General features: G+C 43.2%; 1 protein-coding gene across 3 annotated transcripts in view; it reads left to right on the top strand.

Moving 5' to 3' along the window:
• LOC105017294 (plexin-A2) overlaps positions 1-16,022 on the top strand; it is a 63,718-nt gene that overhangs the window by 34,175 nt on the left and 13,521 nt on the right. For all 3 annotated transcript variants that reach the window (XM_020055344.3, XM_020055345.2, XM_020055346.2), the window contains exons 6-17: positions 106-229; positions 372-525; positions 5,498-5,594; positions 7,049-7,163; positions 7,346-7,546; positions 7,824-7,920; positions 8,230-8,429; positions 9,740-9,891; positions 11,003-11,120; positions 11,250-11,386; positions 14,978-15,145; positions 15,880-15,973. In XM_020055344.3, coding sequence (XP_019910903.2) covers positions 106-229; positions 372-525; positions 5,498-5,594; positions 7,049-7,163; positions 7,346-7,546; positions 7,824-7,920; positions 8,230-8,429; positions 9,740-9,891; positions 11,003-11,120; positions 11,250-11,386; positions 14,978-15,145; positions 15,880-15,973 — 1,657 coding nt within the window. The remainder of the gene's footprint in view (positions 1-105; positions 230-371; positions 526-5,497; positions 5,595-7,048; positions 7,164-7,345; positions 7,547-7,823; positions 7,921-8,229; positions 8,430-9,739; positions 9,892-11,002; positions 11,121-11,249; positions 11,387-14,977; positions 15,146-15,879; positions 15,974-16,022) is intronic.

Here is a 16,022-nt window from a genome sequence, read left to right as displayed (position 1 = left end):
ACAAACAATTATTTGAAGAGACAGGTATTGAACAGAATAATCCAAAACAGTTGGTGACATGTTCCTCTGTGTTACGTGTGCGATGAATCATCTCCTGGTTCCTAGGTGTGCTAGAAGAGGCCGGTGTGAACGAGCGGAGGAACCATTCCGGTTCGCCACAAATAATGAGCGCTGTGTGAAAGTTATCTCTCACCCAGACAGCATCGCCGTGTCAGCACACAGTGTACCTGTGAGTCGGATATGTTTACTCTTTACTTTGGATCAAACCTGAATCCAGCCTGCCTTGATGGAAGAAGTGGCCCTGAGTTTTTCTCGGTAGACCAGGCTGTTTCCAATTACTGTAGCTATCCCTCTCTCCTCCTGTGCTGTAGCTCCTGTTGGAGGTGCGAAACGTGCCTGACCTCTCTGCCGGAGTCACCTGTTCCTTTGGAGCAGAGATGGAGGTGGAGGGCCGTGTGAATGGCAACAGAGTCATGTGCCTTTCCCCCTCGGGCAAGGAGGTCCCACACATACCTGAAGGACAAGGTGAGAAAGAAATAGTATCAATATAGTATCAATATAGGTCTTATCTCTCTGTGTTACTTTGGGATACAGTTGGGCTCAAAAGTTGCATACCCTTGGTGAATTGGTAATATACAGTATCTCACAAAAGTGAGTACACAAAAGTGAGTACATCAATGATGATCATAGAGATTGCTGAAATGCCTTCTATTAGTGCACTGCTAAACCCTTTAAAACAGTTTCAGTACATTTTCAGAAACACTGCCTGGGTATAGCAGCTCAGTTTCAGGGTCTTAGCAATCTTCTTATAGCCTAGGCCATCTTTATGTAGAGCAACTATTCTTTTTTTCAGATCCTCAGAGAGTTCTTTGCCATGAGGTTCCATGTTGATATTCCAGTGACCAGTATGAGGGAGTGTGAGAGCGATAACACCAAATTTAACATCCCTGCTCCCCATTCACATCTGAGACCTAACACTAACGAGTCACATGACACCGGGGAGGGAAAATGGCTAATTGGGCCCAATTTGGACATTTTCACGTAGGGGTGTACTCACTTTTGTTGCCAGCAGTTTAGACATTAATGGCTCTGTGTTGTGTTATTTTGAGGGGACAGCAACTGTACACTGTTATAGAAGCTGTACACTCACTGCTTTACATTGTTGCAAAGTATCATTTCTTCAGTGTTGTCACATAAAGAGATATACTCAAATATTTACAAAAATGTGAGGGGTGTACTCACTTTTGTGAGATACTGTATGTACCATTTGTGAAGAAAACATAAGTGAGCAGGGAAAACACGTCTTTTATTTCTTATGGGATTCACATTGAACTGTAGGTAATAACAGAATGGCACAATCATGAAACAAAACATGGCAAAAAAGAATAAAATGAAAAGTCTGCATACCCCTAGTTGTTAAAACTGTGTATAAACCCCTATAGCATCTATGACAGCGTGCAGTCTTTTGTAATAATTGTCTATGAGGCCCCAAATTCTTGCAGGTGGTATAGCTGCCCATTGGTCTTGGCAAAATTCCTCCAGGTCATGCGAAGTCTTTAGTCGTCTTGCATGAACCGCACGTTTGAGATCTCCTCAGAGTGACTTGATGATACTAAGGTCAGGAGACTGTGATGGCCACTCCAGAACCTTCACCTTTTTCTGCTGTAACCACTAGAGGGTCAACTTGGCCTTGTGCTTAGGGTCATTGTCGTGCTGGAAAGTCCAAGAGTGTCCCATGGGCAGCTTTCGTGGAGAGGAATGCAAGTTGTCTGCCAGTATTTTCTGATAAAAAGCTGCATACCATCAATTTTCACAAGATTCCCCGTGCCTTTTGGTATTCTGTTCTCTATAAGCCTTGTTGACCCCTCTCCAAACATTGCGTTTATGGTTGTGACCATAAAGCTCTATTTTGGTCTCGTCACTCCAAATTGCAGTGTGCCCGAAGCTGTGAGGTGTGTCAAGGTGTTGGGCATATTGTAACCAGGCTTTTTTGTGGCATTGGTGCAGCAAAGGCTTCTTTTTGGCAACTCTGCAGCTAATAATTTTTTCAAATATCGTCATATTGTGCTTCTTGAAACCACCACACTGTCTTTTTCAGAGCAGCCTGTATTTCTCCTGAGGTTACCTGTAGGATTTTCGTTGTATCCCGAACAATTCTTCTGGCAGTTTTGGCTGAAATCTTTCTTGGTCTCCCTGAGACTTGGTATCAAGAGATCCCTGAATTTCCCCCTTCTTAGTAAGTGATTGAACAGTACTGACTGGCACTTACAAGGCTTTGGATATCTTTTATATTGTGGGAAATTCACCTTTAATTGCCATGTTCATCTGTCTATGTCACCTTGTGTGTCTGTAACAAGGCGAAACAATCAAGGGTAACTTTTGATTAGAACCATTTGGGTCATTTCTGTTATCATTATGATATAAAAAGGAGCCATTCAACTGTGATAATAAATGGCTTCATATGATCACAATCCTTAAATAAAAGACAGTTTGTTTGCATGATCAGTCATATATTCTAAATCTATGCCAAAAGATCACCATTTCTGCTAGTGTATGCAAACTTGTGAGGACAACTGTACAGATGTGATGGTCCTACACTTAGTACAAGCTCTTTGATTAAAGCCAATTTATTTATACATCTAGGTTGAAGTTTTATAGGTTTGTTTTATGAACCTGGTTCTCTGAAGGAGAGAACAAAATATTTTGGAGGAATAACATTGAAAGTAATTGTTAAACCACACCTGATTGTCTGGTGCAGGTAACGTCACTCTCTTCTTTTGGCTAACTGGGATGACGTCTTCCTTTTCTCCTAAATTATGATAGTAATTCAGACACTGTCTTTCAATCGAGGCCTCATCGCCACCCTTTGGGATAGTTTTATCCTACAAATGAGATGGTGAAGAATGAATGAAATAACACCACCTTCCATTATAGATTGCTAGTCTTGTTTGTAAAATATGTTCGGACCACTCAAATTCATGGGAAAATGCCCGGCATTCTGCCTCAATGTGTGACAGGTCTGGACTGCAGGCAGGTCAGTTTAGCACTCAGACTCCTTTACTACGGAGCCATGCTGTTGTAATACGATCAGAATGTGGTTTGGAATTGTAATGCTGAAATAAGCAAGACCTTCCATGAAAAAGACATTGTCCAGATGGCAGCATACAGTATGTTGCTCCAAAACCTGTATATATTGTTCAGCATTAATGGTGCCTTCACAGATGTGCACTAATGCACCCCATACCATCACGGATGCTGGCTTTGAACTGTGCATTGATCAGAAGACAGATGGTCCCTCTCCTCTTTAGTCCGGAGGAGGCATTGAAATTCCCATAAAGAATTTCACAGGACAGTTTTGCAATTCCATCTTAAATTAGCTCAGGCCAAGCAAATACGGTGGCGGTTCTGGATCTTGTTTATGTATGAATTCTTATTTGCATGGTAGAGTTTTTACTTGCATTTGTGAATGCAGCAACCTAGTGTGTTTAGAGACGGTAGTTTTTCAGAAGTGTTCCTGAGCCCATGCAATGATTTCCACTACAGAATCGTCTGTTAATGCAGTGCTGCCTGAAGATCACGGCCATCCAATATTGGTTTTCAGCCTTGTCCCTTGCGTACAGAGATCTCTCTGGATTCTCTGAATTCTTTTTGAGATCCCCAAACTCTTTGCAATTTGACAGTGTGAAATGTTATTCTTAAATTGTTGCACTATTTGCCCCGAGCAGTCTTTCACGGAATGATGAACCCTTTACTTTTCAAAGACTCTTTCTCTCTGGGATTCTCTTTTATACCCAATCATGTTTTTTGGAAACAGGGTTGTAACTCCACTGATTAAATCTACAAACCACAACTGGCTGGACTGGTTTGGAGAGACCAGGATCAAGAAAACACTGTCCTGCACAAAGGCATTAGGACCTGTGTTAATAAAGGATGTCTGCTACTAGAGAAGGCCTGTCCTCTTATACTGAAAACCATAAGGGTGTCGAGTCTTGGGACACAAATAGGTCTATTTCGGTTACTCCAAACCTTCCCCTGACGAATTTCACAGTCTTGATGGATTCACCGGTCTGGAGAGAACAGGTGCCCTCAGGAAAATGGGTCTGTAGCGTAATTCATGCAACCTGGTGTATGAATCACTCCGAGTGACAGGATTAGAGCCTGAGCTCAATGTAACCTGCACCTCACTAGAGTGTACACACCACTGGAGTGGGGGGCTGTCTCTGTGATTCATGCACAGTGTTTCAATTCTAGAAAACAACTGTTGGAAGATGTCTGTGTAATCCCCCGCAGGCCCCCTGCCATCCTATCCAGGCCCATAGCACACCGGCCTTGTTGAAGCGTCCGATGTTATCGCACCATGGCACACTTTGGAACGTTGCAGCAATCCGTTGCGTAAAGAGGTGTGCTCTCATGCACAAGCCCTCCGCCTCTCCCCGGGTGTGTGGACACTGGTAGAATTTGTTATCGGTGACGTGTCATGCTCCGAGACATTGAAAGAGTTGTTTCATTTGTTTTGCCTGGGCTGTGGATTTTGTGGGGCAGTTATAACGATGCTTCATGGGACAATGTTTTGCGTGTGTTCAGAGGGCCGCTGGTATGTGCCCTCCATGGGGTGGTCGGACCCAGTTCAGACAGGCACCCTGCATGGGTCTTGTACCCACCTCAGAGCCCATCAACTGCTGACTCGGTCAAAGACCTATATGTCCAATGTATTACTAGTCTTTAAATCTTCACAGGACACTCAGTGATTGATTAGGTGTATTAGCATGTATGCTCCGATCATCCAGAAAATGAGTTGTCCTTGTTCACTGATATGTCCTTGAATGTAAGAGAGGTATATTTGAATGCCCTGCCTTTGAATGTGAATCTCAGCCATTGAGTTTTGTTTTGCTACTGGAATGTGGAAGTACACAACTTGTAGATCTATTGACACAACAAACCGTTTTGTTTGTGAGTTGGCAAGCAAGAAGGCAGTTTCTTTAGGCATTTGTTTGGCGATGGAATCTATTTCCTGCTGTAATGACTCTACAGTTGTGATATTGTGGAGAATGTAATGCCACTAAACCCTGGAAGCCTGAGTGCAAATTGATCATTTGTAGCACCTAAAAGCTTAGTATGCCCACATCAAGGCAGCAAATGCTCTCTTAGTCGTCCCCCCCCTCAGGTTGGAGACAGCAGGGTTATATCATTTAGACAATAGTCTATATACTGTAGTCTATATAGAGCTTTTTCGTTTTATGTTCTGTGTAGATTTGCAATGCTGGGATTGATTTAAAGGCAAATAACATGAGATTTTCTGGTTCATGCTGACACAAAGATCCCTTCTCACTGGTTCACTGCTGTCACTGCAGATATATAATTGACAGCAGAAGCAGCCATTCAGGCATGTTTTTCAACGATTTTGGATCTTCCGCCATGGGAAGGCTGATCTCATACCGGGTGTCACTGAGGTGAAAGAGAACAGATGTATCCTTAACTGCTCCTCTCTCTGTGTCAGACTGGTTGGGTGTGGAGCTGCGTCTGAACTCTAAGGAGACGGGTCAAATGCTGGGGAGTACAGAGGTCAAGTTCTATAACTGCAGCATGCATCAAACGTGAGTAAAATCTTTTCAGCGACCACGTAAACCTGATCAATTCCACAGAGGAAAGCATGTATGACCACATTTAAAGCCTGGATGGAAAGTGATGGAAAGAAGGGGATCAAATACTTATTTCACTCATTAAAATGCAAATCATTTTAAAACATTTCTGACATGCGTTATTCTGTCTCTCACTGTTCAAATAAACCCACCATTAAAATTATAGACTGATCATTTCTTTGTTGGAAGGCAAACATACAAAATCAGCAGGGGATCAAATATTTTTTTCTTTAACTGTACACCACCCATTTAAGATCAATGCATTTTCGTTGTACTGTACTTTGACTTGCACAATAACAATAAAGTTGAATCTAATCAAATCAGCTTAGGCAGCTAACTGTATTGTTAGCTTGGTTTGTCCTATGCTCGTTTGCTGAGGAACTGGGTATATTTTGATTAGTATGAGTTAATACCCCTAATAGCTCTATGTAGCTCCCTGACAGGTAGATTTATGTCCACTTTAAAATATTAAAATGTTAGAAATACAGTTTAATCAGAACGAGGTGTCTTTTAGCGGCTACTACCTAGAAACCCTCTTGATAATGGTGTGATTAATACTTCTCTCTAAGCAGCCCATCCCCATCCTCTCCCTTCAGCCTCCACCTCACACAACACAGTAGCATCCCATCAGCCTTTATTATGTATAATCCTGTGTCTGAACGGGCCTGCCTGAACAGTTCTATTAATATACAGCTGTTACGGAGCATATTGTGTGCTGGCGTTCTCTACGCAACACTGGCGTAATAATAGTATGTATGGCGTTTTGTTATTTCGTTTGTATGTTCATCCGAAATCCTCTCACCTATTTAAGACGATTGGAATAGAGAGTCAATGACATCACCAGTTCGTCAGTAGACAAAGGCTGACACAGTGTCTTACCGCAGAAGAGTTTTAAATCGTCTACATGCGCGAGTTGGGAAGGACCGCCTTATTTCATGTATCAGCTTTTTTGTACATTTTCACTCTCCTGGCAGCCACTCCTTGATAGCTTTTGTTAGGAACCTTACAGAGGAAAGGATAAAGGATGGATATATTATCCGAACCAACTGAAGTGTAAACAGAATGAGGAAAGCATAGTTTCTTAAATTCTAAATTGTATCTGGTCTTTAGACCAACAGTGTCATATTTCAGAATTTCAAAATTTTTCTGAATCTTCACCCAAAACCTGCTATTAACAAAAGGAAACTGTGTAAACAAATTGATTTAATGAACACAGTTATGCAACACCCATTGTTCCACTGTTTTAATGTGAGGGCGGGGGTGAGGGTGGGGGGGGGGGCTTTGTGTGGAACTTCACATTTTCACTGAACTGATCTAATGTGCAGGAAAATTGTCTGCTACAACAGAGTGATCAAAGGAAGACCCAGCATCTGTAATGTATCCATGTTTCCCTGATTCGGCCTCTGCAGGTGTCTGTCCTGTGTGAATAGTACTTTCCTCTGCCACTGGTGTAAATACCGTAGCCTGTGTACCCACGACCCCTCCAGCTGCTCCTTTCAGGAAGGCCGGGTCAACAACTCAGAGGTAGCTGCATTGTTACAGATATACACAGACCAAATTTACAGCGCGCATTAACGCATGCCTACGTATTAACTCATGTTCACGTAACATTTTAGTCTTCATGCTATCTACATGTATAACTCCATGGAACTTGATATGAGCCTGCTGATTTATCCGATCTTTGACCCCTGGCGTACATCCTCCAGGATTGCCCCCAACTGGTTCGCTCTGGGGAGATTCTGTTCCCGGCAGGGGAGGTGAGACCCATTACCCTGAGAGCCCGGAACCTTCCCCAACCCCAGTCTGGACAGAGGGGATATGAGTGTGTGCTCCATATCCAGGGAACCAACCACCGTGTTACTGCCCTGCGCTTCAACAGTTCTAGTGTGCAATGCCAGAACAGCTCGGTACGTGTTATCAATGTTTCACCCTCTGTAGAACTCTGTAGAACTTTACTGGGAACGTCCTGAGCTTGGACCATCATGTGTAGTCTGTTGAATGACTTTTCAGGTGAAGGGCCTCTTAGGTCCCAATATGGGCTCGTCATAGTGTAGTCTAGCAGATTGCCATGATCGAAATGTCAGTTGGTTAAAAGTCTCTCCTTTTTTTCTCCCTCCCTCATCCATCATCCATCCTGTCCATCTTTCCCTACCCGTCCTTCATTCATCCATCTCTCTCTGTCAGTACATATATGAGGGTGTGAAGATCAGTGACCTGGCGGTGGACCTCTCCATCGTTTGGAATGGCAATTTCATCATTGACAATCCTGAGAAGATTAAAGGTGCTTGTGCCCTACATCACTGTCTTCCATGTCTGAGATGTGTGAAGCAATCGGGCGGATATATGAATTCCAGTCCACTTCAGGTCCTACACTTGACTATGGAAGAAAGCTCATCACGCACTCGTTCTGTACAATGTTCAAAATGAAGAACAAACCGTTTTTCGGTGCTGTCAGTTGAAGTGTGAACTTTACAAAACAATTCGTTTCCGACCGAATGTCGGGTGTCTCTGTTCTGCTTTAATGTACATTTGGTTGTTGAATATAAAAACACTGAAGTGAATTCGTCTGCACTGCTCCTGTGTCCTACAGTGAACCTGTATAAGTGTGGCGCCCAAAGGGACAGCTGTGGCATGTGTCTGCGGGCGGACAGGAAGTTCCAATGTGGCTGGTGCAGCGGGGAAGGCCGCTGCACCATGAGGCAGCACTGCCCATCCATCAGCCCCTACACCAACCGCTGGCTGCACTTGTCTACCAGGAATGTTAAGTGTACCGACCCGCGCATCACAGAGGTTAGTCGGTCAGGCCATCGCCTTCTTTCTGCTTACCTTTCATTTCACTCTCATGTCATTCACTGTATGGCCTGTAAGCAGTGAGCTGGTATGTTTGGTTACATGTACGTGTCGGCTTATATCGTATTACTGAGGCTTATATAAAATAATAAAAACTGTAATAGATTATTGTCCAAACATAAATTGGTCAGTCAAATGTAAACACTTGTATGGGCTCAACTTTACACTCAGTGGTCTTATAAAATGTTGTGGGTCAAACTCACCGCCACAAAAAAAGAGATATGATTTTAAAAGTGGCAGCGCTGGAATTAAAATAATTTATATATTTGTCAGAAAGAGTTGGACATTTCATAAAATGGATGCATGAACAGGGATTTGAATACCTTTCTATGCTGCTAAAGCAAACTTGCTAATAACGTCTGTGTCCATGTAGGTGTTAATCTCACTCTACACTCATTTGAGATGCTGCGTATTGTATTATGTTTTTAAGATCTGTTGTAGTCGTCCTAGTAATAACCTACAATGGTTTTAATGCAGCGACACAGACAGGCACAGGACCTGTCAATTTGAGCACCAGGAAACAACTGAAATCAACATACATGAAATCATTAAAGAAATTACTGGATAGGAAAATCATTATTTCAGTGGGGGTTTATCGGAGAAACAGAAAAACTGATCATATGACCATGTTCTACAGGTCGGTCTATCATAAAACCAATACTTAATTTAGAAAAAATTGCCAGAGGGCTGATTCATTTCTTGTCTTTACCAGAGGTTAGGGACCCCGGTTTAAAAACAATAGCTAAGCAATTAAATGAATGCAGCCCTGAAGCGTGCACTCTACAGACAATTTTGTGACTGGCAATGAATCTTTATGGCCCAAACGCATGTTCATTCTTTAGAATGAGAGAGACATAGTGGGTCAGACAGACATGGAGAAGTACTGCTCTCACTTCAAAGAGCCGCTAGCCTTTGAAGTCCTTGTCACATTATTAGTGTTTCAGTAGCAGTCTGGGAGTGAATTGATTCAAATCCTGGCTACTGCCTGCAGCTGGGAACTGGTATAGAGCTGCACTAGAGACCTGAAGGGGTTTTGTGTGGTCAAGCTATTTTAAGGGGAGCTTCGGAATAGTTTTCTTTGTGCATAGTGATGCAGTGCATATTGCTACTTCTTAGGCCTTTACATGGAATATTAATAAGAGGCTGTATTTTCTTAACCTATTTTCTACCTATAATTTGATTTGTTTTCTGAAGTCAGAGATACCAAATCCTAAATATCCCGCCTCCATGCCCAAATCTCCTCCCTGTAGGTGACCCCATTAGCAGGGCCTCCAGAGGGGGGAACCCTGGTCACCATCCGAGGCCAGAACCTGGGCTTGTCCTTCTCAGAGCTGGTGGGGAACTTAGAGGTAGCAGGGGTACAGTGCAGCCCACAGGAAGACGGTTACATCACTGCGGAACAGTAAGAACCAACACACACAGATACAGGCTTTTTCAACCAGGCACCCACACACATGCACCTACACACACACACACACACACACACACAGAGAAGATGTGGAATCAGCAAAACAGGCAGGGAAGTATAAGGTGCTCCACAACCTCTCTTGAACTACAGATTGGAAAACTAACAGTTATTTGAACTCTTTGAAATCTAGAAACCTGTTTTTGGATGCCACTTTTCCCTCTTGCTGTATACGATTTGCAATATTACACATGTAGACACACACCCACACACACACACACACACACACACACACACACACACACACACACACAGAAGTAGACAGCAAAGCTGTTTTGTGTGTCGTTGAGGCTGATGGCACTGCTGTAATTGAAATCCACTGCATGTCAGTGACTGCAGAGACAATCTGTTAGCTATGTGTTTCTCTCACAGCCATGTCATTTCATTGCACCATAGCTGAGGGGATATTATTTATATCCTTGTATAAAATAGGAAAATGCCAGAAGAACATTGGAAAATGCTCCTGACATGAAGTAATTTTGACAGAAGAGGATTAATTGTGCAGTTAGGTTTTATCTCAGCAAGGTTTTATCTCAGCAAAACAATTATGGGACTATTCAAACAGTGCTCTGAAACATACAGTGGCATTACAGCCATTAATATTAGTAGGTCAGCATTGTGCCTTATTCACTGTCTTCTGTGTTAAATGTAATATAATCAAGTATGTTGTCTTGTCTATTACTGTTCTAAATTCTGTCATGTGTCTGATGTTTAATGTGGACCCTAAGAACAGTAGCTGCTGCATGTGAAATAGCTAAGGGAGACCCTAGTACTATCTAAATCTTAATGACCTGACAGGCTAACTGATTTATGGAGAACACACTGTTGCCATGGTGACTGAGGTAATGGTGGGTGGTGGATGTGGTGTAAAAGGGGGGTAGTTTATCATTGCTGTTCTATTGGTGCTATTGGTTTTCCACTAGGAAGAAAGATGGCCCTCCATATTGACCTGCCACTGGGGCTGCTATGAAAGTCTGCCTCATTCAAATTGCATAGAGACAAACACAATCTCTCTCTCTCTCTGTGTGTGATTGCTGTGTCCTGACAGGATTGTGTGTGAGATGGGCTCTACGCCTCAGGGAAGTTCACCTGGTCTAGTCCAGCTGTGCGTTGGTGAATGTAGACCAGAACTACGCACTCGGTCGTCCCAGCTCTACTCTTTTGTGGTATGATCTATGTCTACTACACTTTGAACAAACCTCTCTACTACAGTTATAATGCTCTGGACAAGTTTATTAAGGTATCATGTAAGTCAACAACAGAAATGTGCATTATAAAAAATGCTCCCTTCCCAGAACCCTACCATGGTGGAACTGACCCCTGTCCGAGGGCCTGAGTCTGGGGGTACTAAGGTTACCATCATGGGGGTGAACCTGGGGGCTGGGAGCAGTGTAAATGTTACCTTTGGAAACCAGACCTGTGAGCTCTACAGGTAAGTACATAGAAGGATACCAAAAGAGAAGTCCGTACTTAAGCTCCAAAAAGACTCACATTATAAAAGTGGATCTGGTAACATGTAAGAATAAATAACCCTAGATACTGAGTAACTAACACAGTCATAACTGTAGTAACAACACAGTAATTATATAGGTACTATTTTGTAAATCAATGGTGATATAGTTGTTGAGGAATTAGTTAGCACACAAATTGGTACAAGGAATGTGTTATTAAATATTGACTTGCTAAATGTTATTCCACATTTTCTTCTTTCACAATGAAAATATTTTGCAATCAAACGTTTGAATGTTACTTCATTATCATGTTGATAACGCATATTACAATGTGACCTTGTTACATTTAACTACACAGGACAACTTCCAAAAACTCCACAGGAAATTGATTTGTGACATTAACTTGTGTAACTACAAAAATATGTTACATGTTGGAACAGGTTAATGTCTAATAACATCTAATAACTGACTCCACCACAACCATATTACCGTGTAGTTAGATAGTAATACCTGTATACCTACTATGTTGTTGTACTTACTATGTTGTTATGACAGTTATTACTGCTTTAGTTGCAGGACATCGTAATTAGGGCAACTGAATGTAAAAGGTTTTCATGGGGCCTTGTAGAAAGGCTGACGGACTAGACACTGTACTAAATGATTATATATACACTCACCTAAAGGATTAATAGGAACACCTGTTCAATTTCTCATGAATGCAATTATCTAATCAACCAATCACATGGCAGTTGCTTCAATGCATTTAGGGCTGTGGTCCTGGTCAAGACAATCTTCTGAACTCCAAACTGAATGTCAGAATGGGAAAGAAAGGTGATTTAAGCAATTTTGAGTGTGGCATGGTTGTTGGTGCCAGACGGGCCGGTCTGAGTATTTCACAATCTGCTCAGTTACTGGGATTTTCACGCACAACCATTTCTAGGGTTTACAAAGAATGGTGTGAAAAGGGAAAAAACATCCAGTATGCGGCAGTCCTGTGGGCGAAAATGCCTTGTTGATGCTAGAGGTCAGAGGAGAATGGGCCGACTGATTCAAGCTGATAGAAGAGCAACTTTGACTGAAATAACCACTTGTTACAACCGACGTATGCAGCAAAGCATTTGTGAAGCCACAACACGCACAACCTTGAGGCGGTTGGGCTACAACAGCAGAAGACCCCACCGGGTACCACTCATCTCCACTACAAATAGGAAAAAGAGGCTACAATTTGCACAAGCTCACCAAAATTGGACAGTTGAAGACTGGAAGAATGTTGCCTGGTCTGATGAGTCTCGATTTCTGTTGGGACATTCAGATGGAGTCAGAATTTGGCATAAACAGAATGAGAACATGGATCCATCATTCCTTGTTACCACTGTGCAGGCTGCTGGTGGTGGTGTAATGGTTTGGGGGATGTTTTCTTGGCACACTTTAGGCCCCTTAGTGCCAATTGGGCATTGTTTAAATGCCACGGCCTACCTGAGCATTGTTTCTGACCATGTCCATCCCTTTATGACCAACATGTACCCATCCTCTGAATCATTTCAAATTGGTTTCTTGAACATGACAATGAGTTCACTGTACTGAAATGGCCCCCACAGTCACCAGATCTCAACCCAATAGAGCATCTTTGGGATGTGGTGGAACGGGAGCTTCGTGCCCTGGATGTGCATCCCACAAATCTCCATCAACTGCAAGATGCTATCCTATCAATATGGGCCAACATTTCTAAAGAATGCTTTCAGCACCTTGTTGAATCAATGCCACGTAGATTTAAGGCAGTTCTGAAGGCGAAAGGGGGTCAAACACAGTATTAGTATGGTGTTCCTAATAATCCTTTAGGTGAGTGTATACACAGTCATACACAGTTTGGAGTACACCCATCACATTTTTGTAAATATTTGATTATATCTGTTCATGTGACAACACTGAAGATATGACACTTTGCTACAATGTAAATTAGTGAGTGTACAGCTTGTTTAACAGTGTAAATTTGCTGTCCCCTCAAAATAACTCAACACACAGCCATTCATGTCTAAACCACTGGCAACAAAAGTGAGTACACCCCTGTGAAAATGTCCAAATTGGGCCCAAATATTTTGTGCGGCCACCATTATTTTCCAGCACTGCCTTATCCCACTTGGGCATGGAGTTCACCAGAGCTTCACAGGTTGTCCTCTTCCACTCCTCCATGATGAGATCACGGAGCTAGTGGATGTTAGAGACCTTGTGCTCCTGCACCTTCCGTTTGAGGATGCCCCACAGATGCTCAATAGGGTTTAGGTCTGGAGACATGCTTGGCCAGTCCATCACCTTTACCCTTAGCTGCTTTAGCAAGGCAGTGGTCGTCTTGGAGGTGTGTTTGGGGTCGTTATCATGTTGTAATACTGCCCTGCTGCCCAGTCTCTGGATGGAGGGGATCATGCTCTGCTTCAGTATGTCACAGTACATGTTGGCAGTCATGGTTCCCTCAGTGAGCTGTCGCTCCCCAGTGCCGGCAGCACTCATGCAGCCCCAGACCATGACACTCCCACCACCATGCTTGACTGTAGGCAAGACACGCTTGTCTTTGTACTCACCTGGTTGCCGCCACACACACTTGACACCATCTGAACCAAATAAGTGTATCTTGGTCTCATCAGACCACAGGACATGGTTCCAGTAATCCATGTCCTTAGTCTGCTTGTCTTCAGCAAACTGTTTGCGGGCTTTCTTGTTCATCATCTTTAGAAGAGGCTTCCTTCTGGGACGACAGCCATGCAGACCAATTTGATGCAGTGTGCATCATATGGTCTGAGCACTGACAGGCTGACCCCCCGCCCCTTCAACCTCTTCAGCAATGCTGGCAGCACTCATACGTCTATTTCCCAAAGACAACCTCTGGATATGATGCTGAGCATGTGCACTCAACTTGGTCGACCATGGCGAGGCCTGTTCTAAGTGGAACCTGTCCTGTTAAACCGCTGTATGGTCTTGGCCACGGTGCTGCAGCTCAGTTTCAGGGTCTTGGCAATCTTCTTATAGCCTAGGCCATCTTATGTAGAGCAACAATTCTTTTTTCAGATACTCAGAGAGTTCTTTACTATGAGGTGCCATGTTGATCTTCCAGTGACCAGTATGAGGAAGTGTGAGAGCGATGACACCAAATGTAACACACCTGCTCCCCATTCACACCTGAGACCTTGTAACACTAACGAGTCACACGACACCGGGGAGGGAAAATGACTACTTGGGCCCAATTTGGACATTTTAACTTTTGTTGCAAGCGTTTTAGACATGGATGGCTGTGTTGAGTTATTTTCAGGGGAGAGCAAATTTACACTGTTATACAAGTTATACACTCACTACTTTACATTGTAGCAAAGTGTCATTTCTTCAGTGTTGTCACATGAAAAGATATACTCAAATATTTACAGATTTTTTTGTGTGAGATATCTCTAGCCAGGGAGATGTGTGGCAAACTGTGTTTGGTCGCCCTGCCTTGTAGTGGACAACCCAAGATTACGCCCGTGGTAAACAGTAGATAGAATCAGAATCATTCAAACTCGTTGGTGTTTTCTGTTGGTCTTCCCCAGACGGACCATGGCGGAGATTGTATGTTTCTCTGCTCCCTCGGTTACTGGAGCCGGTCAGGTGCTGGTCAGCCTCAGTGTGGACTGGGCCAAGGTTCCGGGGAGCCTTAGCTTTCAGTACATTGAGGATCCCACAGTCCAGCGTATCGAGCCAGAGTGGAGCATCACCAGGTACACTAAACCCCCCCAGCTAAAAAGAAAACCACCATTTGTAACCACCATTTGGTTCAGCTGTACATTTAAGGAAGGGATGATGCGGGGAACCATAGCAGTCTGTTCTGCTGGCCTTCCTGTCAGATGATGCGTGATGGTTGGTGCAGGTCTGGATGTGACTTAGAGGACACAGAGACAGGCAGCCACGGAGAAGTGATGCAGTGGAGTGGCCACTGGCTTTTTATTCTGTAAACTGACAGAGGATTTCACAGACTTATAATCAAAGTTTCAGCGTTTCATCATCTGTGTGCAGTCACACCATGTGGCCACCTAAGCTTAGGGATCCTTTGAAGTGCGGGAATGATTGGATCCATCTCAAGCTGACTAGACTGGTGTGCCGCTTGGTATTAGTTTATCTCCTCAGGTTGGTCTCTCATTCCCACACTTTCAAACTGATTCGGAGCTCTACATGTAACTGAATGAATTGCGTAGTTAGTTTGTGTAATAGTCTACATTGTATGAAGATCATATGACTTTCATGAAATACCAGAGTTGGATACCTGATACAAAAATCAGGTAGCCAGCTGGCTCTATCTAGCTAGCAACATTTAATGTTTTCCTGGTAGCTTATTTATGTTATGCTGAACAGCTCAATTAAATGTAAAACCGGTGCTTTGGGTGGATTTTTTTCTATTCAGAGGCAGAATTAAAGGTGTACAATGGTATATGTCTTTATGTCTTGTACTTCATAGTGGGCACACTGCCCTGACAGTGACTGGGACCAACCTGGATGTGGTGCAGGAGCCAAGGATTAGGGTCAAGTATGCTGGCCACGAGTCCATCAATGTGAGTCTACAGTAGAACTATATTACTTCAGGGTTTGTACAGCGTGCTT

This window comes from Esox lucius, chromosome 17 (genome assembly GCF_011004845.1).
Source record: "Esox lucius isolate fEsoLuc1 chromosome 17, fEsoLuc1.pri, whole genome shotgun sequence".
NCBI lineage: Eukaryota > Metazoa > Chordata > Actinopteri > Esociformes > Esocidae > Esox > Esox lucius.
The sequence above is the reverse complement of the archived record's forward strand: the minus strand, read 5'-3'. Positions and strand labels throughout refer to the sequence as shown.